Source organism: Excalfactoria chinensis, chromosome 12, assembly GCF_039878825.1.
Source record: "Excalfactoria chinensis isolate bCotChi1 chromosome 12, bCotChi1.hap2, whole genome shotgun sequence".
Lineage (NCBI taxonomy): Eukaryota > Metazoa > Chordata > Aves > Galliformes > Phasianidae > Excalfactoria > Excalfactoria chinensis.
This window is the reverse complement of record NC_092836.1, coordinates 15,894,664-15,916,485: the sequence shown is the minus strand read 5'-3', so window position 1 is coordinate 15,916,485 and position 21,822 is coordinate 15,894,664. Positions and strand designations below refer to the sequence as shown.

General features: G+C 62.2%; 4 protein-coding genes across 8 annotated transcripts in view; 3 read left to right on the top strand and 1 right to left on the bottom strand.

The window, feature by feature from the left end:
* The first annotated feature begins 666 nt into the window (after positions 1 to 666).
* Positions 667 to 4,814, top strand: LOC140257826 (acylamino-acid-releasing enzyme-like). The gene is made up of 22 exons (XM_072347461.1): positions 667 to 726; positions 1,022 to 1,151; positions 1,222 to 1,348; positions 1,424 to 1,523; positions 1,598 to 1,673; positions 1,741 to 1,904; positions 1,974 to 2,111; positions 2,193 to 2,284; positions 2,354 to 2,394; positions 2,490 to 2,611; positions 2,724 to 2,784; positions 2,880 to 2,977; positions 3,054 to 3,105; positions 3,174 to 3,262; positions 3,336 to 3,474; positions 3,545 to 3,628; positions 3,706 to 3,786; positions 3,872 to 3,960; positions 4,059 to 4,249; positions 4,317 to 4,419; positions 4,492 to 4,598; positions 4,664 to 4,814. The coding sequence occupies exons 1-22, from the start codon at positions 715 to 717 to the stop codon at positions 4,767 to 4,769; spliced, it is 2,202 nt and encodes a 733-aa protein (XP_072203562.1). The 5' UTR covers positions 667 to 714; the 3' UTR covers positions 4,770 to 4,814.
* A 14-nt stretch (positions 4,815 to 4,828) lies between these two features.
* APEH (acylaminoacyl-peptide hydrolase) lies at positions 4,829 to 9,159 on the top strand. Its single transcript, XM_072347462.1, has 20 exons — positions 4,829 to 5,163; positions 5,229 to 5,352; positions 5,430 to 5,511; positions 5,591 to 5,666; positions 5,782 to 5,921; positions 6,111 to 6,248; positions 6,333 to 6,424; positions 6,509 to 6,549; positions 6,615 to 6,736; positions 6,853 to 6,922; positions 7,006 to 7,100; positions 7,168 to 7,219; positions 7,299 to 7,613; positions 7,699 to 7,776; positions 7,846 to 7,926; positions 8,005 to 8,093; positions 8,290 to 8,480; positions 8,559 to 8,661; positions 8,734 to 8,840; positions 8,915 to 9,159. Exons 1-20 carry the CDS (start codon positions 4,989 to 4,991, stop codon positions 9,042 to 9,044), a joined length of 2,301 nt encoding a protein of 766 aa, XP_072203563.1. The 5' UTR covers positions 4,829 to 4,988; the 3' UTR covers positions 9,045 to 9,159.
* Positions 9,160 to 9,243: 84 nt separating this feature from the next.
* Positions 9,244 to 13,198, bottom strand: MST1 (macrophage stimulating 1). 3 transcript variants are annotated; one of them, XM_072347363.1, is made up of 18 exons: positions 13,040 to 13,198; positions 12,788 to 12,929; positions 12,605 to 12,717; positions 12,404 to 12,518; positions 12,080 to 12,216; positions 11,881 to 12,001; positions 11,675 to 11,793; positions 11,434 to 11,596; positions 11,233 to 11,363; positions 11,058 to 11,160; positions 10,845 to 10,981; positions 10,724 to 10,759; positions 10,540 to 10,651; positions 10,381 to 10,458; positions 10,170 to 10,316; positions 9,988 to 10,094; positions 9,546 to 9,685; positions 9,244 to 9,468 (listed from the first exon to the last, which is right to left on the bottom strand). In XM_072347363.1, the coding sequence occupies exons 1-18, from the start codon at positions 13,089 to 13,091 to the stop codon at positions 9,307 to 9,309; spliced, it is 2,115 nt and encodes a 704-aa protein (XP_072203464.1). In that variant the 5' UTR covers positions 13,092 to 13,198; the 3' UTR covers positions 9,244 to 9,306. The 3 variants fall into 3 exon arrangements, with proteins under 3 accessions (XP_072203464.1, XP_072203465.1, XP_072203463.1); XM_072347364.1 differs by having other exon boundaries at positions 11,434 to 11,599; positions 13,040 to 13,196; XM_072347362.1 differs by having other exon boundaries at positions 11,434 to 11,793.
* Positions 13,199 to 13,608: 410 nt separating this feature from the next.
* The window catches only part of DAG1 (dystroglycan 1), a 33,793-nt gene continuing 25,579 nt past the window's right edge, over positions 13,609 to 21,822 (top strand). Inside the window, exon 1 of one of the 3 annotated variants that reach the window (XM_072347361.1) lies at positions 13,609 to 13,631. The gene's annotated coding sequence lies outside the window, so the exon portion shown is untranslated. Of the gene's footprint in view, positions 13,740 to 21,822 lie in introns of all 3 variants that reach the window. The other 2 variants (XM_072347358.1, XM_072347360.1) reach the window with 2 other exon arrangements.

Here is a 21,822-nt window from a genome sequence, read left to right as displayed (position 1 = left end):
GGTCTCACCGCGTTTCAGTGCTTGCCGTTCTTTGCCTGGACTCTCTTCTTTTTTTCTTCCGCTTCTTTTTTTTGGTTTTTCCCCCTTTTCTTTGTTTTCTTTTTCTTTCTCTTTTCTTTTCTCCTCTCTCTCTCCTCCATCGGTTCATCGCCGTACCCACCGCGATGCGTGCACCGGGGTTGCGGGGTGGGCTCCCCACCGCTGCCGGGTGCGCCCCCGCCGCTCCCTCGCGCTGTAAATAGGTGCCGGGGCGCGGCTGCACGCGGGGCCCCGCTGAGCCCCAGGAGAAGTTTACAGTGGTAAGTGCAATGCCGGCGCTCCTCCCTCTGACCATTGTGACGGTGTGCGTGTCTGCTGTGCTCCGTGAGACCCGTAGTAACTCCCCCCCCCCCCAACCCCCCGTGCCGCGCTGTGTCGTGACTCCGTACAGAAGCTGCCCCCCACCCAGGTATTTCTGTGGGAACAAAATAAAAGGACTTGATATAAACCACACACGGCCTCCGCCTCGTCCCTTCGTGCTGCGGGGATGGCCGCGGGTCTCGCTCCCAGCCCGGCACACGCTTCGGGTCCCGCCCGGAGCTACCGCGGCGGTTCCGGCGGCGTCCGCGAGGGGGCGCCATAGCGCGGCTGAGGCAGGAACGCCGCAGCCAATGGGAGGCGGCCCCGCCCACCGCCCCGGATGCGCTGTGCGCCGTGTCCGCCCGCCGCAGCGCCATGGAGCCGCCGGTGAGGGGCTGCGGGGGGGGCGGGCCGGGGGCTGGGGGGCGGTGACGTCACTGCCCCGGGACCCCGCCCCCCATCGCCTTCCCCCCGACCCGTGCTTCCCCCCCACCCCGAATTCTGCCTTCCCCGACCTCCCTGTCCTGCTGAGGCTCGGGCCGCTTACCCCCATGGGCCTGGTTCAATACAGCAGCCCCACGTGCCCTGCTATCCCCCATAGAACCCCCCCACGTCCCTTATTCCTTGCTAAGAGCCCCCGCTGCCCCCATAGACCCCCCCCCAGCTGTCCGTGCTCCCGCAGGTTCTGCCCGGCGCAGACGAGGCCGCAGCGCTGTACCAGGAGCTGAGCCAGAACCCGGCGATCAGCGCCGCCTGCCTGGGCCCCGACATCACCACGCAGTACGGGGGCAAGTACTGCAGCCTGTACACCGGTACGGGGCGGGCGTTGGGCCGGGGGGGGGAGCAGGGGGACGTCGCTTGTCCTCACCGTCATCCCCGCAGAATGGTCGCAGCGGGACCTGGTGCAGGCCAAGAGCATCAAGTTCTGCCGGCAGTATCTGCTCTTCCACGACGGGGCCTCCATCGTCTACGCGGGGCCTGGCGGGGCCTGCTGTGAGATCAATAATGTGTGGGTCCCCGTGTCCCCACCTCCCCACGTCCCCACATCCCCGTCGGGATGGGGCTGAGGGACGCCTTCCTGCAGGCTGCTGAGCTGCGAGTCCCCCAGCGGCGCGTTGAAGGCTGTTCTGCTCAAGGTTCCCGGCAAGGAGAAGGAGAAAGAGAAGGAGAAGCAGTTCCTGGAGGTGGGCGAGGGGTCAGGGGGCTACAGAAAGGAAGGGGCTGGCAACCTGGGCTCCTCCTGCTCCTCTGCTCCCAGGTGTGGTATCAGAACCGCAAGGTGAAGAGCATCGACCTGACTGCGCTGGACAAGCACGGCGGTGTCTATGATGACGGTGAGGGACAGGGTGGTCCTGGGGGGTGGTGGGGACGGGATGGCTTGTGCCTGACCTCTCCCCACAGACCAGTTTGGCTGCCTGGCCTGGTCACACTCAGAGACTCACCTGCTGTATGTGGCGGAGAAGAAGCGTCCCAAAGCCGAGTCCTTCTTCCAGACCAAAGCACCCGAGCTGGATGGCTCTGATCAGGAGCTGGAGTGCCCCAAGAAGCCAGATGTACCCATCAAGGTGGGGCCCCACCACCCCAGGGTGATGTCCCTCCACCCCAAAGCTGGCACTGATGGGGCTGTGCCACAGGGCGAGCAGTTCGTGTACTATGAGGACTGGGGGGAGACACTGAGCACCCGCAGCGTCCCTGTGCTCTGCGTGCTGGACATCGAGGGCAGCAGCATCTCAGTGCTGGAGGGTGTCCCCAAACACGTGTCCCCTGGACAGGTCAGGATGGGGGAAGGGGACACGGGAGGTGGTGCACAATGGGAGACTCCGTTACTGAGCCACACGGTCTGCTGCTCACAGGCCTTCTGGTCCCCAGATGACACTGGTGTGGTGTTTGTGGGCTGGTGGCACGAGCCCTTCCGCCTGGGGCTGCGGCACTGCACCAACCGCCGGTGAGTCCCCCTGGTCCCTGCCGCCCTGAGGACCCCAGCCCCGTGGTGACAGCCCCTTTCTCCCGGCAGCTCAGCGCTCTTCTTCATGGACCTGACCGGTGGGAAATGCGGTGAGCAGCTCACCCTCAGACCTGCAGTGCTGAGCACCGTGCAGCCCCTCACCATCCCCTCACCACCCCCTCACCATCCCCTCGTGCCCTTGCAGAGCTGCTCTCTGAGGACACTGGGGCTTTGTGGTCCCCACGGCTCAGCCCTGACCGCTGCTACATCGCCTACCTGGAGAACAGGGTGCTGGGCCCCCACCAGCAGTGCAGCCTCCTCCGCATGGTGAGCAGCTCTGCTCCCCCACCCACCTGGGGGGCTGGTGCTGTACCCCTGCCTTAGTGGGCAGTCAGACCCAGTGCACCGGGCACAGCCTCCCACCCCATGTCTTCCACAGTACAACTGGCATACCAAGCAGGCCCACACGGTGCTGGAGGCTGTGCCACGGCAAGCGTGGGGTGAGTGTAGCCCTGCGGGGCAGGTCTTGAGTCATGGGACAGGTCTTTGGGCACAGGGCAGGGTGAGGTGCTGAGCACCAACACTCTCATTACAGGTTCCTTCCCTGGGATCTACTGCAGTGCTCTGCCAAGGCTGTGCTGGGCAGCTGACAGCCGTCGGCTCGTTCTGGACACATCCCAGCGCAGCCAGCAGGTAAGGACTGCAGGGCCTGGGGGCACACGGAGCAGCTGTTCCAGTGCTGAGCTGGACTCTGCCCTCCTGCCCTCAGGATGTGTTTGTGGTGGACATGCAGACAGGCAGCACAACCTCGCTGACAGCCGGTGAGTGCCACGGTGCCAGAGTTGGGGCCGGTTGTGCCTGCAGCTCTGACCCTCCCTGTCCTCCCCAGATGCACCCCAAGGGAGCTGGTCTGTCCTCACCATTGACCGGGATCTCTTGGTGGCCCAGTTTTCCACTCCAAGCTGCCCCGCAACGCTGGTATGGTGACATCCTTGTCCCCAGTGCCCCCCTGCCCCTCTGGGTGCTGGTGCTGACACCTCTCCCCATGCAGCAAGTAGCTGTCCTGCCTGGCGTGGGCCAGGAGGCACAGATAAAGTGGATCTGCCTGCAAAATGCAACCCCAGTGCCTGGCATCAGTTGGGGCATCCGCACCCTGAAACCCCCACCGGAGCAGGAGAACCCCCAGTACGGTGAGTGCTGGGGGCGACGCAGCTGTTGCTCATCCCCACTGAGCCCTGATTGCTTATGCCATCCCCACAGAGGGCCTGGACTTCGATGCCATCCTGTTGCGCCCAAGTGTGGGTCCCACTGCCCAGAAGCCCCCTCTGGTTGTGATGCCCCACGGTGAGAGCTCGCCCCCTGCCACCCTCCAGCACCGGCCCCAGCCCTACAGCGTCAACCCCACTACCTGTGCCCCACAGGAGGACCCCACAGCGTTTTCTCTGCTGGGTGGATGCTGTACCCAGCTACTCTGTGCCGCCTGGGCTTTGCTGTGCTTCTGGGTGAGCATTGGGGCGCGTGGGGCCCAACACTATCACAGTGCCCATGGGGTTCTGCAGCAGGAGCCTCTGACACCTTCTCTCGCAGTGAATTATCGTGGCTCACTGGGCTTCGGCCAGGACAGCGTGAACTCCCTGCCAGGCAATGTTGGCACGCAGGATGTGCGGGATGTGCAGGTAGGATGTGGGTGCCTCATCACCCTGTGAGTGTCCTGGGGTGGCAAACCTGGGCACAGTCACGTTCCCACTTCAACAGCTGTCCCTGGTGTTCACAGCTCTGTGTGGAGCGAGTGCTGCAGGAGGAGCAGCTGGATGCCAGCCGGGTGGCCCTGGTGGGTGGCTCACACGGGGGCTTCCTGGCGTGCCATCTCATCGGGCAGTTCCCCGACACCTACCGTGCCTGCGTGGTCCGCAACCCCGTGGTGAACATTGCCTCCATGCTCAACGTCACTGACATTCCTGACTGGTGAGTGCTGTGGCCCCCAGCTTCCCTCAGCCCTGGCACTGCATGTCCCCCTGCCTCCCATCCGCAGGTGCCTGACAGAGGTGGGAGTCCCATACGCACCCAACGCCCTGCCGGATCCGGCCCACTTGACGGTGATGCTGCAGAAGTCACCCATGTCCTACATCAATCAGGTACATCCCTGTCCCATCCCACCCCCTGTACCAGCCTGCAGCACTGCAGCTCAGGCCGTGTCCTTCCTGCAGGTCCGCACACCGGTGCTGCTGATGCTGGGGGAGGACGACAAGCGCGTTCCCCCTGCTCAGGGGCTGGAGTATTACTGTGCCCTGAAGGCCCGTGGTGTGCCCACACGGTGAGTGGGATGCAGGCACTGGGGTGTGGGTTGTGGGCACAGCACTGAGCCCTCTCTCCCTGCAGGTTGCTCTGGTACCCCAAGAACAACCACGCGCTGGCTGGGATCGAGGCCGAAGCCGACGGCTTCATGAACATCGTGCTGTGGCTGCTGCAGCACCTGCAGGGCTGAGAATCCCGGCACCGACACCGCTCTAATAAATGTAGTTGAGCACTGGGACGGTCTGCGGTGATTCTGTGGCCTCCGGGGCTCGTGACCGCAGGCGCAGGGCGGGCAGGTGTTGCTGCCAGCTCCCAGCACCCTTCCTGGCTCTGGCCCCGGCTGGCTGCTCGCGCACCCTGGCACCCTGCCTCCTGCTGAGCCGCCGCCGGCCGAGCGCAGGGCGGCCCCATGGCCTCGGGAACGCAGAGCGGTGTGGGGAGCCGGGGGCAGCCGGCTGAGGGGCAGCAGAGCGGCGCCGGTGTCTGCTACCGGGAGCTCAGCCGCTTCCCCGCCTTCAGCTGCGCTGCGCTGGGGGCCGCCGCGGGGGGACGGGGACGGGGACGAGCCTTCCTGCTGCACGCCGGTGAGTCCGACCCTGCGGCCGCGCTGCGCTGTGCCCGGGCTGCCGCTGACGTCCCGGTCCCGCAGAGTGCAGCCAGCCCGACCTGCCCCGCCGGCGGCTCCTGCGCTTCAGCCGCCACTACAGCGTGCAGCGCACGGAGCGCGGCCTCGCCGTCAGCCGGGCGGCGCTCAGCGCTGAGATCCACAACCGGTACGGTGAGCCGGGCAGCGGGACGGGGGTGCGGGGTGCTGCGTTTAGTGCCCAGCACGGCTCCCTGCTGTTCACAGGCTGCTCGGCCAGGATTCACCCTCAGGGCAGCGCCGTGCGGTGATTGTGCGCTGCCCACCGCAGGGCCACGAGCTGCTGGAGGTAATGATGTGCACAGGGCATGCCGAGGAGCTGGGTGCCATGGCACGGTGTGCGTGGTGAACCTGCTGCATTCACACAGGTGTGGGATGGCAGCGGGCGCAGCCACAGCGTGGACCTGACAGCGCTGGGAAAGCACGGGGCCGTGTACACAGAGAGTAAGGAGCCCTCCCCAAATCCCACCCTGCACAGCTGAGGGTGGCGCAGCCGCAGCGCCCGGTGCTTGGTTGTCCCTGCACCGTGGAGCGCTTCAGCAGCCTGTCCCTGTGCCAGGGCCCTTTGCCTGCCTGGCCTGGTCCCATTTGGAGACACGGCTGCTCTATGTGGCCGAGAGGAGCCGGCCCACATTACCTGCAGCCTGCCCAGGGCATCTGCCAGGGGCAGCCAGGTCAGCAGAGGATGAAGATGAGGAGGTGGGTGGTGAGTGTGAGTACGCCCTGCACATGGTGAGCTGTGCCGTGCACCCCATGAGCGTGCCGTATGCCCTGTGAGTGTGCCCCACAAATGGTGAGCGTGCCTTGCCTCCTGTGAGTGTGCCATATGAGCAGTGAATGTACCATGTATACATTGAATGTGCCGTGCTCCCTGTGAGTGTGCTCCAGGGCGAGCAGTTCGTGTACCACGAGGACTGGGGAGAGAGGCTGAGCACCCGCAGTGCCCCCGTGCTCTGTGTGCTGGATATGGAGAGCAGCAGTGTCTCAGTGCTGGAAAGTGTCCCTGAGCACATGTCCCCTGGACAGGTCAGTACTGGGAGGTACGGTACAGCTCTTAGGGCAGCTGTGGGATCGGGCTGAGGCCCAGACCTGAGCCTAGTTGCCCTGCAGGCATTGTGGTCCCCAGGTGACACAGGCGTGGTGTTTGTGGGCTGGTGGCACGAGCCCTTCCGCCTGGGGCTGAGCGCCTGCTCCAACAGGAGGTGAGCCCCCAGTGCCTCCAGTGCCCACCCAGTGCCTGCACAGCACAGCCATGGAGCTCTGACCCAAGCATTCCTCCTCCCCAGGTCGGGTATCTTCCACCTGGAGCTGGCCAGCGGGCACTGCGGTGAGCACTGGGACACAGGACCGTGGGCTCCTTGCTGTCCCCAGGCACTGACCTGCTGCCCACAGAGCTGCTGTCGGCCCCAGACCGTGCCTCCTTCTCACCACGGCTGAGCCCGGATGGTCAGCGCCTGCTCTACTTGGAAGGGGCTGTGGGAGGGCCCCACCGGCAGTGTCTGCAGCTGCGCATGGTGAGCAGGATCCTGCCCGTTGGGCCACCCGTCCTATGCTGGGCAAGTCCCCAAAGTCCCTTTTGATCCCTATGTCCCCGTGCCTCAGTTTCCCCTTTGGGCTCGGCTCTCCCCAGCTCACCTGGCAGATGCGGCAGACGGTGACGGTGCTCGACGTGGTGCAAGAGCCCACGGGCAGTGAGAGCTGTAAGGCCGGGTGCTGCCGGGGGATCGGACCATCACGCTGGGTGCCACCACCCCAACTCCCCACCGCTCTGCCCTGCTCACAGCCTTCACTGGAATCTACAGCGATGCGCTGCCGCTGCAGTGCTGGGCAGCTGACAGCCGGCGGGCACTGCTGTGCACCCCACAGCGGAGCCGCACGGTGAGCTGGGGCTTGGGGACAGGGCACGGCCGTGGCACAGCCCTCGTGTGACGCTGTCCCCATGCAGGACCTGCTGCTGGTGGACACAGAGACTGCCACCATCACCAACCTCACTGCTGGTACGTGGCACCTGGCTGCTCACATCGCTTTGGTGAGCAGGATGAGCATTGGGGACTGAAAGCTCACTGCCGTCCCCAGGGTCACCCGAGGGCTGCTGGGAGCTGCTGACCATTCAGTGGGACCTGCTGGTGGCCACCTGCTCGGCTCCACACCAGCCACCCAGCCTGGTGAGCAGAGCACCGTGCAGTGCTGGTGCCATGCGAGGCACTGGTGATACCCTGCTATGGAATAGGGACACCCCAGTGCCACCCGCTGCCTGTCCACAGGTGATGGCAGAGCTGCCACCATTGGGCCAGGAGCTGCCCCTGCATTGGGTGTCAGTGGAGGACACCCCACCAGTTCCAGGCATCACCTGGAAAACGCTGACAGTCCAGCAGAACTCCGCTCCACACAGTGAGCACATGGGGGCCCTACAGTGCCTGGGTGCACAGGGTTGCCCATGGCACTGGGTGCTGAGTGGAGCTCCTCCGTGGTGCAGCCCCCCAGCTCTTCGAGGCCTTGCTGCTGAGCCCAACAGGTGGCACCACTCCACATCCCCTTGTTGTGTGTCCCCACGGTGAGTGAGGGGCAGGGCGACATCCTGATGGTGCTGGTGGCACTCACATAACGTCCCTGCTGTGCCCAGGTGGCCCCCATGCTGTCTTCGATGCCCGCTGGCGCCCGAGCATGGCCGCACTGTGCCGCCTGGGCTTTGCCGTGCTGTTGGGTGAGTGATGGGGACTTTGGTGCCACGTGTCCCCTGTGCCACACCAGGATGTGGCCTCCACCATCCCCATCTCCCCAGTGAACTACCGTGGCTCGCTGGGCTTTGGGCAGGCCAGCATTGAGTGCCTGCAGTCCCGCGTGGGTGAGCAGGATGTGGCTGACACACAGGTGAGGAGCACCAAATGGGTGCTGATGTTGGGGTGCTGATGGTTGGCGGGGTGCTGATGGTGGGGTGCTGATGGTGGGATGCTGATGGTTGGTGGGGTGCTGATGGTGGGGTGCTGATGTCGGGGTGCTGATGGTGGGATGCTGATGGTGGGGTGCTGATGGTGTGATGCTGATGGTGAGGTGCCCATGCCCACAGCTGGCGGTGGAGCAGGCACTGCGCTGTGAGCCCCTTGACCCGCACCATGTGGCACTGCTGGCTGGTTCCCATGGAGCCTTCATCGCCCTTCACCTCCTCACCCGTCATCCTGAGCACTACCAGGCCTGTGCCCTGCGCAACCCCGTCTCAAACCTGCCCGCACTGCTGGGCACATCCGACATCCCTGACTGGTAAGAGCCATCCATCCCACTCTGTGCCACCCTGCACCACGCTGTGCCACGTCACCCACCACTGCCTCCCTCCCGCAGGCGCTACTCATCCCTGGGGCTGCCCTACTCCTTCCAGCGGGTGCCCCGTGTGGAGGACCTGGTTGTCATGCTGCAGCGCTCACCCATCATCCAGGCGCCCCAGGTATGGTGCGGTGGGATGGGTTGCAGGGCTGTGGGGACAGGAACCAGGTGCCCATCACCACCTGTGTCACAGGTGCGGGCACCAGTGCTGCTATGTGTGGGTGCCCGGGACCGGCGTGTCAGCCCCACGCAAGCACTGGAGCTGTACAGGGTGCTGCGTGCCGGCGGGGTGCCAACCCGGTGAGTGCAGCACAAGGCTGGGGGAACTGGGCATGGAGCCCTGCGGTGCCAGCTGAGCATCTCTTGCCCTGCAGGCTGTTGTGGTACCCTGAGGGTGGCCACGCACTGACTGGTGTGGAGACAGAAGCAGATGTTTTTGTGAACTGCGCCCGCTGGTTCCTCCAGCACCTGGGGCAGCCCCCAATGGGACAGCACAGCCCCTAGAGCCCACGGTGGCCCTACAGCTGTGTTGGCCTCAAAGTGACCATGGGTCCTGGAGATGGCCGGAACTGAAGGAGGACGGATTGAGCACAGCAAAGGTGCAGGATGGGGATGGGGATTTGGGTTTGGCTCGAAATAAACGTGTGATGCTTTGTGCAGTGCTGTCCCCCGTATCTTGGCCACACTGAGATGAACACATGGGCTGACTCCACTGCCTTTATTGGAGCTGGCAGGGGGAGCAGGGAGGTGCCACCCGCAGCACAGCTCACACCATCCTCATGACCTTGTGGATCCAGTCAACATAGAGTGAGATGCGGATGAAGAGAGCAGGCTGGTCGGTGCGGGCGCAGACACGGGACGGGGTGATCACCCCCTCCAGCACCCAGCAGTCAGCGGTCAGACAGGCCAGGGGCCCCCCATAATCTCCCTGTAGGGCCGGGATAGTACCGTCACCCCTATGCTGTGGGGTCTCCAAGCCTGCCTGGCCCCCCAGACCCTACTCACCTCACAGGCACCCACACCAACACGCAGCGGGGCTGTGCACAGCTCGCTCTCCTTCAGGCGCCCACGCAGCGCCGCCTGGCACTCAGCGTGTGCCATCACTGGCAGCTTTGCCACATTCAGCACGTGGCCATCCGTTGTGCCTGTGGGGACAGGGCGGCAGCAAGGCATGTATGGGCATGGGGAAGCAGTAGGTGAGGGGTGGCATGGGTGGGGGAATGGCATGGGTGGGGGAATGCTATGGAAAGGGGATGACGTGAGCAGAGGGTTGCCAGGAACAAGGGGATGCCATGAGCAAGAAGATGCCTTGGGAGGGGGTTCCATGGGTGGACAGTGGACATGGGCAGGGCCATGCCATGGCTCTGGGGCTGCTCTGGAAGGGACTGCCATAGATAGGGGACACCGTCGCAGTGGGACACCATGGTGGGGCTGCCTATGGCAGTACCTCGGGTATCCCCAAAGCCAGCAATCTCACAGGTGGTGCCAGCAGGCACAACGTAGCGCTCAGGAGGCAGGCAGATCAGGGCCACACGCTTGTTCAGCACAGCTGGCCTGCAGAGGGACGGAACAGCATGGGGATGCGGTGCCAGCCCGTGGCTCTGGGGCACAGAGACACCACATGCTCACCATGCCAGCTTCAGCAGCACCAAGTGGGACTCAGAGGGGCCACAGATGATGCGTACGATGGGGATGGCCTGCAGGTCGGGGTCGGTGGGGCTGGGGTCCTTGAACAGCGTCCCCAGGTGCACCTCATAGCCTGACAGGTCCGCATCGCTGCAGGACAAGGCCATCAGGGTACGGCGGCTACCGGCACCCCGCACCCTGCCCCTGAGCTCACCAGGAGGAGAAGCACTGCCGCGTGCTGATCACCCACTGCTCCTTCACCAGTGACCCACCACAGAAGTGCAAGCCGGCCCTGCAGACACGGGGATTGGCAGTGGTGTGTGGGCACCCGGCTGGCAGCACGGCACAGCTGGAACGCAGGGCGCCCGCTCACCGGTTGCGGATGCTGACGGTCCACGGTGAGTTGCCGGGCATCCCACCCACCACACGGTGCTTCTGCTGCAGCCTCTCGTCCCGCCGGCCGCACTCCTCAAACGTCACTGCATCTGTGGGCACGGTGGGCATTGGCTGGGGGCACCACGCCGAGCACCCACAGCCCCACACCCACGTGTCCTCACCTGCCCTCTGCAGGACGGATGGCACAGCGCTGCCGGCTGCAGAGAAAAAGCAGAGTGGGGCTGTGGCAGGTGGCCCGATGCACCCTGTGGGGCAGCCAGGGCTCAGTGGGGCCGAGCTCACAGCAGGGCTTGATGGCACAGTAGTCAAAGGGTGTGCGTGGGTCCATGGTGTAGCACCAAGGGCCGTGGCTGTCGTTGTCGGGGTTGCGGCAGTAGTTCTCCTCCAGGTGCGCCTCAGGGTGGGTGGTGGGCGAGATCCTGCCAGCCGGGAGTCACCATTACTGCCCCAACCCCATTGCTGCGCATCACCCTGGCACGCTCTTGGCACACTCACTGTGGCACGTGGGGGGTCGTGGCATCCCACCTCTGGCACGTGATCCCCTTGCGCGTCTTACTGACGTGGCCACGGTACTGCTTGCCGTGGCCGTGGTAGCAATCTGGGGACAGGCAGGGGGAGCTGGTACTGCTGGAGGACACCCTGGTGGGACACCCGCGTGGTGGGGGCTCACCTTGTGCGTCCAGCTCATCGTCACAGCGACGGATGTGGAAGCAGAAGGCGACGCGCATGCCGGGGCGGGTGGTGAAGCACCACGGGGCCTCTGAGCCGTCGGGGTTGCGGCAGTAGTTCTCCTGCAGGTCCCTGGCGGAGCGGCCACGTGGGTGCCCGCACACCTGGGTGCTGCCGCAGCCCCCCGTCCCACCAGCCCTACTTGCAGGGGTACTTGCTGGGCACAAAGTGGTGCCGATGGGGCGTCTGTGCGTCCCAGCGCTGGCAGGGGATGCCCGACACGGTGACGTTCACCCGGCCCCGGTAGCCTTCTCCCTTGCCCCTGTAGCAGCCGGTGGTGACGTTGATGGGCCGCGGGCGTTTCTCTGCTTGTATGGAGGAGAGCAGAGGGGTGAGGGTGGCACCAAAGGCACCAGGACCAGAGATGACACCAGGGCACTTACTGCAGACACGGATGCGGCAGAACTCGCGCTCCAGCGCCGGGTCAGTGGTGTAGCACCAGGGCCGCTCGGAGCTGTCTGGGTTGCGGCAGTAGTTGTCATCCAGACCCTTCTCAGGGTACCTGGGTGAGAGGCGGGGAGCAGCGGCTGCACGTGACAGATATCTGCTGCCACCCCCACAGCCACACAGCCCTGTGCCAAGTACTGACTTGTCGGGGTGGTAGGGATGCTTGTGTGGGTGCTGCAGGTCCCAGCGCTGGCACTCGGTACCCGACTCGGTGTGGTCCACAAAGCCCCGGTAATCCTCCCCATTGCAGGTCATGCAGACGGCTGCCAACAGCAGGACGGGGGGGGCTCAGTGGTAGCAGTAATGGGTGGCACAGGGCATCCCTGAAGCACAGCACTCACCATCCTCACACTTCTTGATGCCGCAGCTCTGGTGTCGGACATTTGGGTCGACAGTGTAGCACCACGGGCCCCTCTTGTCACGGTCCGGGTTGCGGCAGTAATTCTCCTCCAGCCCATTGCGGGGGGATGGCAGGAATCTGCGCCACCCCGGTTGTTGCCATTGCCCCTGCACTGTCCCCAGCGTCCCCGAGCTGTCCTCGTCATTCCCAGCCTTTCCGCACCCCATTCCCCACCACCCCATATTGTCTCCATCCCATTCCTCACTAATGCACTGTCCCCATTGTCCCCACCCCATTTCCCATCACCCCACACCGCTCGGGGCACCTGTGGTCGTGGGGTGTGGTGGCCTGCCAGTGCTGGCAGCGCAGGCCGCGCTCCGTCGTGTCCCTTGTGCCGCGATAAGTGGTGCCGTTGGCCACGATGCACTCCCGCAGGAAGTCTGGGTTGCAGTGGGCACCACATCAGAGACGTGCAGCGGGAGCCCTGTATCGTGAGCCCCGTGCTCAGCCACAGTGCTGCCCTCACCTTTCTTCTGGTACAGGTCATAGTGGATGTTCTTCTGCAGCCGGGCACCGGGCGAGCGCTGGCTCCAGGGCAGCAGTTGGCACAGCTGGCTCTGCCGCTCGTGGTGGAAGGCCCTGCGGGCAGGTGGAGGTGGCAGGGCGCTGCACGGCACCGAGGCTCAGCTCCGTGCTACGCGGTGCTCACCGGCAGGCCGGGCTGTTGGCACAGCGCTGGGCGCACTGCTGGGCCGCTCTGCGCTCTGCTGCAGGTGGTGGGGGCTCGTTGGGTGCTGCCCGCAGCTCGGTGCCACGCAGGCGCTGGAAGTCGTTGAGGGGCGAGCGGTGGCCTGAGGTGGAGCGAGGGTCAGCGGGTCCCGGACCCGGAGACCCCCCCCGGCCTGGGACCCCCCACGTCTCCCTGTGCCCTCTGGCCCCGCAGCGCCCGCCCGCACCCTACCTGCGCCCAGGGCCACGGCCAGGGAGAGCAGCAGGCCCAGCGGGGCCGGCATGGTGGAGGTGCCGGTGGTCAGGCTGCGGCCCAGGGCCGGACCCAGCAAATATTTGCCTACGGGCCGGGAGGGCGCCGAGGTCGCGGTCGCGGTCCCCGAAACCGCACGTGGGGCGGAGCCTGCGGGAAGCGGGCGGGGCCTGACCGGAGGGGGGCGTGGCCTGCCGGGAGAGGGCGTGGTCTGCGGCGGTGGGCGTGGTCTCGCGGGAGAGGGCGGGACCTGACTTTGAGGGCAGGGCCGGAAGGAGGGCGGGGAGCGCCGGGAGTGGGCGGAGCCGGGCGGAGGGCGGCGGGGGGGCGGGGCTCGGCCCAGGTGCGGGGCGGGGCTTGGGGCGGCGCCCAGAGGAAGCGGATGCGGCGGGGGGCGGGGCTACGGGAAGGGCGGGGCCGCGCGGGACGGCCGCAGGGCGCGGGAGGGGGCGGGGCCTCGCGCGGCCAGGTGGGGCGGGGAGGGGCGGGGCGAGGCGCCGGCGGCGGGCTGCGATTGGCCGAGCCGCGCTCGTGCCGCCGGTTGCTAGGCGCCGCGTGGGCCCGCCCCCAGGTACGTGCCCGCGCGGGGTCGCGCTCGCGCCGCGCCGCCCGCTCGGTGCGTCGGGGCCGCTGGCGGCGAGAGCCGGCGGGGAGCGGCCTCCGGGCCCGGCCGAGCACGGTGAGCGCGGAGCGGGGGGGGGAGGGAAGCGGGACCGGTCCTCGTCTCCGCCCGGCGGCGGCACCTGCCGGCCGCGCCGCCCTTGGCCTAACGGCGGGCCGGGCCCGGAGAAGCGACGCGGCCTGGGCGGCGGGCGGGCGGGCCGAGGCCTGGCGGGGCGCGGGCGGCGGAGCGGCCCCGCCGTCGCCTCCTTCTCCCTGTTCCCCTGCGGGCCGCGCCGGGAATGGGCTCGCTGCGGACCGGGCCCGCCGCGCCGGGACGGCTCCTCCTCCCCTCCGCTCCCGCGGCCGAGCGGTGCCCGCAGGACGGACCCCGGGTCCCGCCGGGCTGCGGGCCGCGCTCCGAGGCTGCCGTGCCGACCTTGGGCCCGCGCGGAGCGGCCGCCTCGGTGTCCGGGCCGGGCGCGGCGGGGCCGCGGGAGCAACAGGCGGCGGGCGGAGGGCGGGACGGAGCCGCTGCACGGTCGCGCTCGGGCCGAGTTGGGCGCGTTCCGGCCGGGGCTCGCGGTGCGGGCTGTGCCCGGGGCGGGCGGAGCGGGACCCTCGGGGATGCGGCTCCGCGCGGGGGAAGCGGCACCGCCAGCGCCGGCGGGGCCTAAGCGGGCTCGGAGCGGTGTGTGAGTGCGAGCGGGACCCGCCTTCACCTTTCCTCTCTCCTCCCGTCTCCTGGGCACGGGTTCCTCCCGCCGCTGCACCGCGGGCTGCTGCCGCCCCCCGCCGGGAGCGCTGCTGTGAGCCCGGCCCTTCCCGCACTTCGTGCGAGGTTTATCGGGCCTTACAAACTTCAGCTTCGCAGGTGCCCTTCTGCCCTGCGGCCCGCGCTGCAGCAGTTCCTAATTCAGCCTCGATTTCTTCCTTCAGCCTCTGCCACCATTCCAGGCATCCTAAGCCACTTACTCATTCCTCCCAATGCTTGTCACTGTGCTCTGCTAGCCTAAATATAGGGTAGTGTGCCAACAGGAGAGGCTCGGGAGCGAGCCGGGGTGCAGGGATTGCCACCACGTCGGCCGAGCCATGCTGCTCCCACACTGTGCTGCAGGCTTGGTGCTTCCTGGGGAGCTGCCACGAGTTTCTGAGTGAGATGGGGCTGGTGATGGTGTGTGCTAACTTAGCAGTGCCCACTCCTTTACACGCTGCTGTACGGGTGAGTGTGCTCTGCACCTTGATGAGATCCCTACCGGCTTGAGCTGTGAAACTCACGGCCAGAACTGGCTCAGACCTGACTGTAGCTTATCTGCCACGGACGGCTGCTCTGGAGGAATTCCTGCACGTCTTCTAGCAGCAGAACTTCGCTCCGGCAGCGGGGGGACATCAGAGGGAGCGCTGCGTCCTGGTTCGTGCCACAAACAGAAGCACTGCAATGCTTTGCATCTGAGCCCGGGGTCCCCTCAGCTCTGCTAGAGGGGGTAGGAGGGTGATGGGGTCACACTGGTGGCACTGTCAGGCTCCCCGGCACAGATGTGAGCTGTGCAGCAGAGGTTGAGGCACAGCAGCAGGAGCGGTGCGAGCTGCCTCTGCCACCAGCTGAGGAATAGCATTGGAGGAATGAATTCCTGTGAGCTGGATGAGGAAAATGTAAACTCTTATGTTCTCGTTGGGCAACCAGCGGTTGTGTAAATAAATGTCTCTGGTGTTCCTTGTGGGGCTCGTCGACTGCCCGATCCCTCGTGGTCTCTTGTTGAACTGGTGGGGTGGCTGCTGCTCCCCCAGCTCCGAGTGCTGTGCCAGCAATTTGGGCAAAATACAAGTAAACACCATTGGGTTGAGCCAGCATATCTGAGCTCTTGGTATGCTGAAAATGTTTGTTCTTGGGATGTTTGTGCAATCTGGAGGGCTCTGGGCTTTAAGTCCCAGTTGCTGAGGACTGTGACCGTGTTTAATCTGTCTGAAGAACCAGAGCTTCTGGGGCTTGTTCTGCGAGGGTGAGTAACTTTGGGCAAAGCCTGGAGGTGCAGCAGGAGGGGAAGTTAGTTCATTAACTGACGGTCATGCAGGTGTGTGTATTTCCTGCTCCGGCCCTTTTTCCTTTCTGTATATTTTCCTGCGTTTATTCACTGACTTGATTCTGGTCTGGGTTGAAGTTCACTGAAGTGGGAGAGGTGTCGGGGACTGTTTGGTGTTGCTTTGCTTTTCCTGAGTGTGCCAGCTGTGCTGGGCTGCCTGCATCCTGGGACAGGAGGTGAAGAGAAGCCGAAGCTCCTGGCTGGAGGGGCAGCTTGTACGTGAGGTGTCAGCAGGGCTCAGGTGAGCTCCCACACCCCAGGAATGCATGCTGCTTCCCCCAGTGCTGTGTCCTGCTCAAGGTCACCCAGCGTGGCACTGTGGGTTCCCAGAGGCCAAGCTCTTGCTGGGAGGTGCCTGCGCTGGGGTTCCTCCATGCCCTGGGCCAGGCTGTGAGCCTGCTGCTTCTGACATGTCCAGCTTCAGGAGCTCCTGGTAGGCCCCCAGCTTTAGCACAAAGTGTTTCTGCTGGTGGCGTGCTCGCTGTGAATGTGAGCAAGCTCCTTCTTGTTTCCTTCCAGCCAGTCATTTTGCTGAGCTGATCCTTCTTCTTTTTTTTCTTCCCCTGGATTAACTTTCTGCAAATTAGTAACCCAAATGGGCACACAAAGGAACGGATAAGAGCAGAGCCCCAGAGGAGGGGGCCCAGCCTGGAAGAGGAGGAAGAGGCAGCAGGCTCTGGTGCTGCAGTGGTGAGTTAGTGTGGGGCGCTCTCAAAAGGGCCCTTCTCTTCCCCACTCTCAGCTGTGCCCTCCTGCCTCCTCCCACGTGCAAGCTGTGGTGCTGAGCCGTGCACTGATGAACTGACCCAGCTCACTTGGCATTCAATTGTTCTTTTCATGGTGTTTTTTAACTTGTGAGCATTTCTCTGCTGCTCAGGAGGGGACTCGGACCGGGCTGGGATGCAGGGAGCCCCCTGCCAGCACAGCTCTCCACTGAGTAACCCCTCCTGTGGGGTTACTGCCCTGCTTGCTGTGCCTGCAGGTGTGCTGTAGGGCTGTAGGGCTGGGGGGTGATTCCCTGATGGGATCCCCATGTGTTCTCCCTGGCAGATCCTTGCGTGTGAGGGGCAGGGCTTGGGGACCGCAGTAGATCCCAGCACTGCAGGGGACAATGCTTGGTTTCACGTTGGGGTTTTCTTCATTAAAACAGGTTCCTGGCCTCATCTGCTCTGTGATCAGATGTGTGAGTGAGGGATTCTGCTGCTGAGTTCTCCTTTTTTCCTCTTTCCACACGTTGTGGTCTCACCACAATGCTCAGCTGTGGCATTTGCCATCGCGGTGACCCCGACTGAGGATACGGGCTGTATTTTCTCACGTGCTTTTTGGGAAGATCTCAGCTCACGGAGGTCCATGGGGTGGCTTCGGAAAGATTTCAGATCCTGGCTCAGAGCTCTACCACAAATTGCTTTAAAAGCCTCTGTGCAGCCTTGGGTTCTATGGTGCTCCTCGGGAGGACCTGACTGGTGGCATTCCTGCCTGCCCTCCATGCAGTGATTGCAGGAGGGGGTTCAGCTTCTTGCAGTACAGCCATGGGTCACTCAGGCAATAAGTTCACACTGCTGCTTTCAGGCATGTTTCATTTCTTTCTTTTTTTACCTAGGTTGTACATTTAGACTTGAGGACTCTTAATGCTCTGTGCAGTGCGTTCCTTCAGGCTGGCTGTTAGCATTCCGTAGGTTTGATGGGAGCTCCCAGCAGCAGATACTGGGCACTTTGTATCAGTCCCAGGGGACAGGGATGAGCTGGAGTACGGGAGGGCTGGGGGCAGTCAGGGCCGGCGGTTTCTCACCTGAGCAGTGAATGATGAGTTGTGATGTGACAGCCTTATGGCACTGACTGCAGCACAGGTCCCTTGTGAGGGTGGCACTGCTTGCTTCTTGCCACCATTTTTCCCTTTTCCTTACACAGGGTCAGCTCAAGGTGGACTCTTTCAGACCCTCTGGAAAATGCTCCCATAAGGCCCCCAATGGGTTTCCTTGTGTCTGCGGCTTCTCTGGGGCATTTCAGTTTACAGGGGAGGGGTCAGAGATCTCTATAACCAAAGGGGAAATATCTCTGAAGTCATTTCTGGCTTGTATGCATCGCCCATAAACTTATGCTGTACCATTGCCCTCCAGCTGAGGTGTTTCTGTTATCTCCGTGTTGTACACTGGGGACTCCTACAGGAAGGCTTCATGCAAGGAGCAGATTCTGAGTGTGATAGCAGGAGGCATTGTGAGCCAGAAGGCAGAATAACTGTACTGCTGGGTGCTGATACTGAACGCTTCCCTCTAACACCTCCCATCTGGATCTGCTTCCTCTGAAGGTGAGCACTTTGCTTTTCCCCACATCAGGGCTTCTTAGCACAGGCGACCTTGCAGTTGCCTGCAAACACAGTGTGTGAGGCTGCTGGAAATCTCACCCGATGCTTTTAACACCGAGGCTACAAAGATACAAACAGTCTGGGTTGCAGCAATCTCATATTTGCATCCCTTTGGCTTTCCTGGCACCTGTTGAGTGTTGTGTTCTCTGTGCTGGAGGAGTTGCTTCTCTCATGCAGGACCACGCGTGGTGATTTCCCACCAGGAAATGCCAGGAGCCACATTAAAGAATGAAAGATGGTTATTCCAAAATCTGAATTAAAGCGTTCAGGATCTTAAAACTCAGTTCCCTTTCTCCTGTCAGCTCCCAGGGTCTTCGTTCTTTCCCCTGCATGCTGTGCAGGTGGATATCATCCCCTTCCAAAAAGTACAGAGGATGCTAAAGCCTCTGTCGTGTCAGTACTGTGGGTGGAACACCACAAACCTCATTAATAAGCTGCTTGTAAGGAAGGGATAGGAATAGCACTTGAGAGCCTTAACAAAGCTTGGTAATCGAAGCTAACGTGAAGAAGAGATTTGGTTGTCACTGGCAAAGATTGGAACTCATACCTTTAGGCTTCAATTGTTGGAGAAAGTAGCAGTGTTTGCTGTGTGTGGTGCTGGTGATAAGCCAGGACAGAAGTTGTATCCAGTCCTGTCTGCTCAATGTGGCCCAGTGAAGGACTCCTGATCGCCAGGGCTGGTTCAGGTGTGAGAAGGGTTGCTAACAGCCTGGCTGTGAGGTGGGTGAGCTGCTGCAGTTGAGAAGCAGTACTGCAGTCCTGTGGTATGGCTCAGGCACCACCTGCCCCTCAACCCAGCGTGCCACTGCCAGTACCAGCGTCCTGCATGCTCCTTATTGCAGTAACCTGGAATCCTAACCCTCCTCTTCCTTCACAGTGGCTTTGGAGCTGCAGGCTGGCTCTGGAAGGTGGATGTGCCAGGTCTGTGGGCATCTGGGGGATGCACTGTCATCGTGAGAAGGAGCTGCTTCCTGCAGACTTGCTGCTGTGTCCTGTTGCTGTCATTTTCACCCTGCTGTGCTCTAGCTTAGCATCCTGCAGCCCTCTCCTGAATGGCAGGCACCTAAAGCTTCCCCTGGAGGTGCACAGCTTTGTACCTGCTGACTCCGGGTAAGCTTTCCTGATCCTTCTGTGGGTTCCTTGTAGCCTGTTGATGTGCTGCTTGAAAACCACTGACTTGATTCAGTGCTTCGGGAGATTCCTTGATGTGGCTTTTCCTCTGCTTGGCAAAGGAGAACAGAAACAGGCAGTGAGATTTTTGAATTGGATTTTTCCAGGAGCTGAGATGAAATCAAGGCTAGGCTCTCCCTCATCCATGTACTGATACAACAAAGCTCAGTCACTCCAGGTGTGCTGATGTCCTGTTTTCTGCTTGTATATGGAGTAGCTGAGTCCTTGAGCCAGTGTTTTGGGGTGGGATTCTTCTTAAGTAGAAGCTTAGGGTGATGGCAACTTTATCCTGCATGCCTGACTCTCAGCACAGTAGATTTGGACCAACAGTGTCTTGGTCTGTGCCACTTGGAGAAGGTTACCTGGAGCACGGTGCTGCTTGGGCATGCAGCAAGGAGACCAGAGTAAAAGTCACTTGTGGTACGAGCAGAAGCAGCTAGCCCAGCAGATAGCCTTTCATTTGCTGTTGGTAGGCTTCAGAGCAGTCCCTTGCATTGAAAAGCCATACGAGAAAAGCACTGAATGTATTTTTAGATATCTTTTAAAGGGGTTGAAAAGCAACCTGTGTCGGGTCGCTCACTGCAGTGCTGGGGTGTGGGATAGACCCATCTGGAGATGCGTGGAGCAGGGGCTGCTTCACTGCTGCCAGGATGCAGCTGTCTGTGGGAGCTGCTGCTGCTGGAGCAGTAGGGGCTGGCTGGGACAATAGTGGGAAACAAGTGGGAGATGTCCAGCTGAAACCAGTTTTAATTTATTTTTCCCTTATCTGTTGCAGTTGTTTGAGTTTTCCTTGGCAGCTGTGGGCAGAACAGTTTGTGGCAGAGGATTTTACTGAGCCCAAAATTGGCATGCTCTGAGTCAGTCCTGCGGGCAGAAGAGTCCTGCCTTCTCGTGCTGCTGCCAGGGAGCAGAAGTGCCCTTACAGAGCCCACATCCAGCAGGAACCTGTGCCAGGTGGAAACCAGCCTCTTGCTGGGTCCCTTTGCCAGGTGTCGGTGCCCTGGTCTGGCTCTGCGTGTGGCTTTAGCACCTGTGCCAGCACAAAGAGGAGAGGGGTGGAAGTGCTTCCTCTGCAGGGGGCACCGACTTAGAAGGACTTCGAAGCTGCCTTGTGTGGGTCTTCAGGCTTGTGTGCTTGGCAGGAAGAGAGTTGGTCCAGCAAATCCTTTCTTACCAGGTACTGAGTTGCTGGCAGTTGGGTGACAAATCCATGCTGCTGGTGGAGCTGCCTGCAGTGTTGTGTTGCTCTCAGGCCCCTTGTGCGTGAGCTCCTGAAATCTCCACAGGCCATTGAATAGGAGGAAAAGTGCGTTGGGGTAGGAAGGAAGTGTGATGCATTGCACCACGTCGTGTCAGAGGTGAGGGCACTGCTTAGTGCATGCACAGGGCTGTTATTCAGATGGAGGTATGAGCTGAAATCCTGGGCTGCACATGAGGGATAAGGGTATGCACACAGCACAGCTACTTGGTGCTTGTTTGGGGAGCGGGCTGTTAGACCCCTGTCCACCAAATGAGAAGTGTGTTCTTCCTGTGAGCCGTGCCCTGTTAGAACAAGCAAAAAGAATGGGAAGTGAGGAGCAGGGGACAGGAGAGAAATGTCCTTTAGGAGCAGCAGTGTTTACGTAACGGCTAACCCAATATTAACGGAAATAAGGAGCTGTGATTTTTACCTTGGAGCATCTGCCTGGGGTGGCTGCACTGACAGTATGTAGGCAGGTGGGGCGAGAGCTGCAGAGTGCCAGTTCACTCTCCTTGTTTTCCAGTGCATTTTTGACTGGGTTATAGAAGCCTGCATATAGCAAGAGGAGGAGGGAGCTGGGGAAAGAAAGCCTGGAAAAGGTGTGCTTTTTTTTTCCCCATTGTTTTCTAGAGTGCCTCCTAGTTGGAAGAAACAGCTGGGGAGAGACCGTGGTTGTGCCTTTGACCACACAATGGCCTTTCTGCAAGATCTGCTTTCATCAACCAGGTGAAACTTGAAGGACCCGCATAATTGATCTCACTCAATGCTGCCCATGAGTGCAGTGTGACCACGTTCAGTACTCTGAAATAAGCACTGAGTATCGCCATAGGACCAGCTGCATTCCATGTGTGTTTAGCGAGCAAATCTGTTGTTCTGGTCCCTGCCACTTCAAATGACTGTGGCTGTGCTGAGAGCTCTTGGGGAACACCACACATCTTGTCCAAAGCCCCAAATGACTTCGTAATTAGTGCTGCTGTGATGTAAGCCCGTGTTTGGGGAGCGGGATTTGTGTCGTGGTGGTGGAGCAGGACGTGGCCATGTGTTGGCTGTGGTGCTTGAAAGCTGCTGCTGATGTCTGCTTGCAGGCAGGTGGCTGTCACAGCATCGGGATCCCCTTGTGTAGGGACACCTGGCTGGGCTGGGGGCTCCTCTGCTTCCTGACTGCCCTCTGTGTTGTGGCTGCCTTCTGTCCCACACTGTTGGATGGTCCATTTAGGCTGGAAATGCTCTCATTTAGCAGAGCTGGGTGGGGAGCAGTGCTCCTCATGGCAGAGCAGACCTGCCCAGTGCCTCTCAGCCCTCTGCGGCA

Coding starts and splice junctions, on each gene's coding strand:
- LOC140257826 (XM_072347461.1), top strand. Junction 2,785..2,879: donor TGTGCCACGGCAAGCGTGGG/GTGAGTGTAGCC, acceptor CTCTCATTACAG/GTTCCTTCCCTGGGATCTAC. Junction 3,629..3,705: donor TCTGGTTGTGATGCCCCACG/GTGAGAGCTCGC, acceptor TGTGCCCCACAG/GAGGACCCCACAGCGTTTTC.
- APEH (XM_072347462.1), top strand. CDS start 4,989: ATGGCCTCGGGAACGCAGAGCGGTGTGGGGAGCCGGGGGCAGCCGGCT. Junction 5,922..6,110: donor CAGAGGATGAAGATGAGGAG/GTGGGTGGTGAG, acceptor AGTGTGCTCCAG/GGCGAGCAGTTCGTGTACCA. Junction 7,101..7,167: donor CCCCACAGCGGAGCCGCACG/GTGAGCTGGGGC, acceptor GTCCCCATGCAG/GACCTGCTGCTGGTGGACAC.
- MST1 (XM_072347362.1), bottom strand. CDS start 13,091: ATGCCGGCCCCGCTGGGCCTGCTGCTCTCCCTGGCCGTGGCCCTGGGC. Junction 12,002..12,079: donor CATCAAGAAGTGTGAGGATG/GTGAGTGCTGTG, acceptor TGCTGTTGGCAG/CCGTCTGCATGACCTGCAAT. Junction 11,161..11,232: donor CGATGAGCTGGACGCACAAG/GTGAGCCCCCAC, acceptor GCCTGTCCCCAG/ATTGCTACCACGGCCACGGC.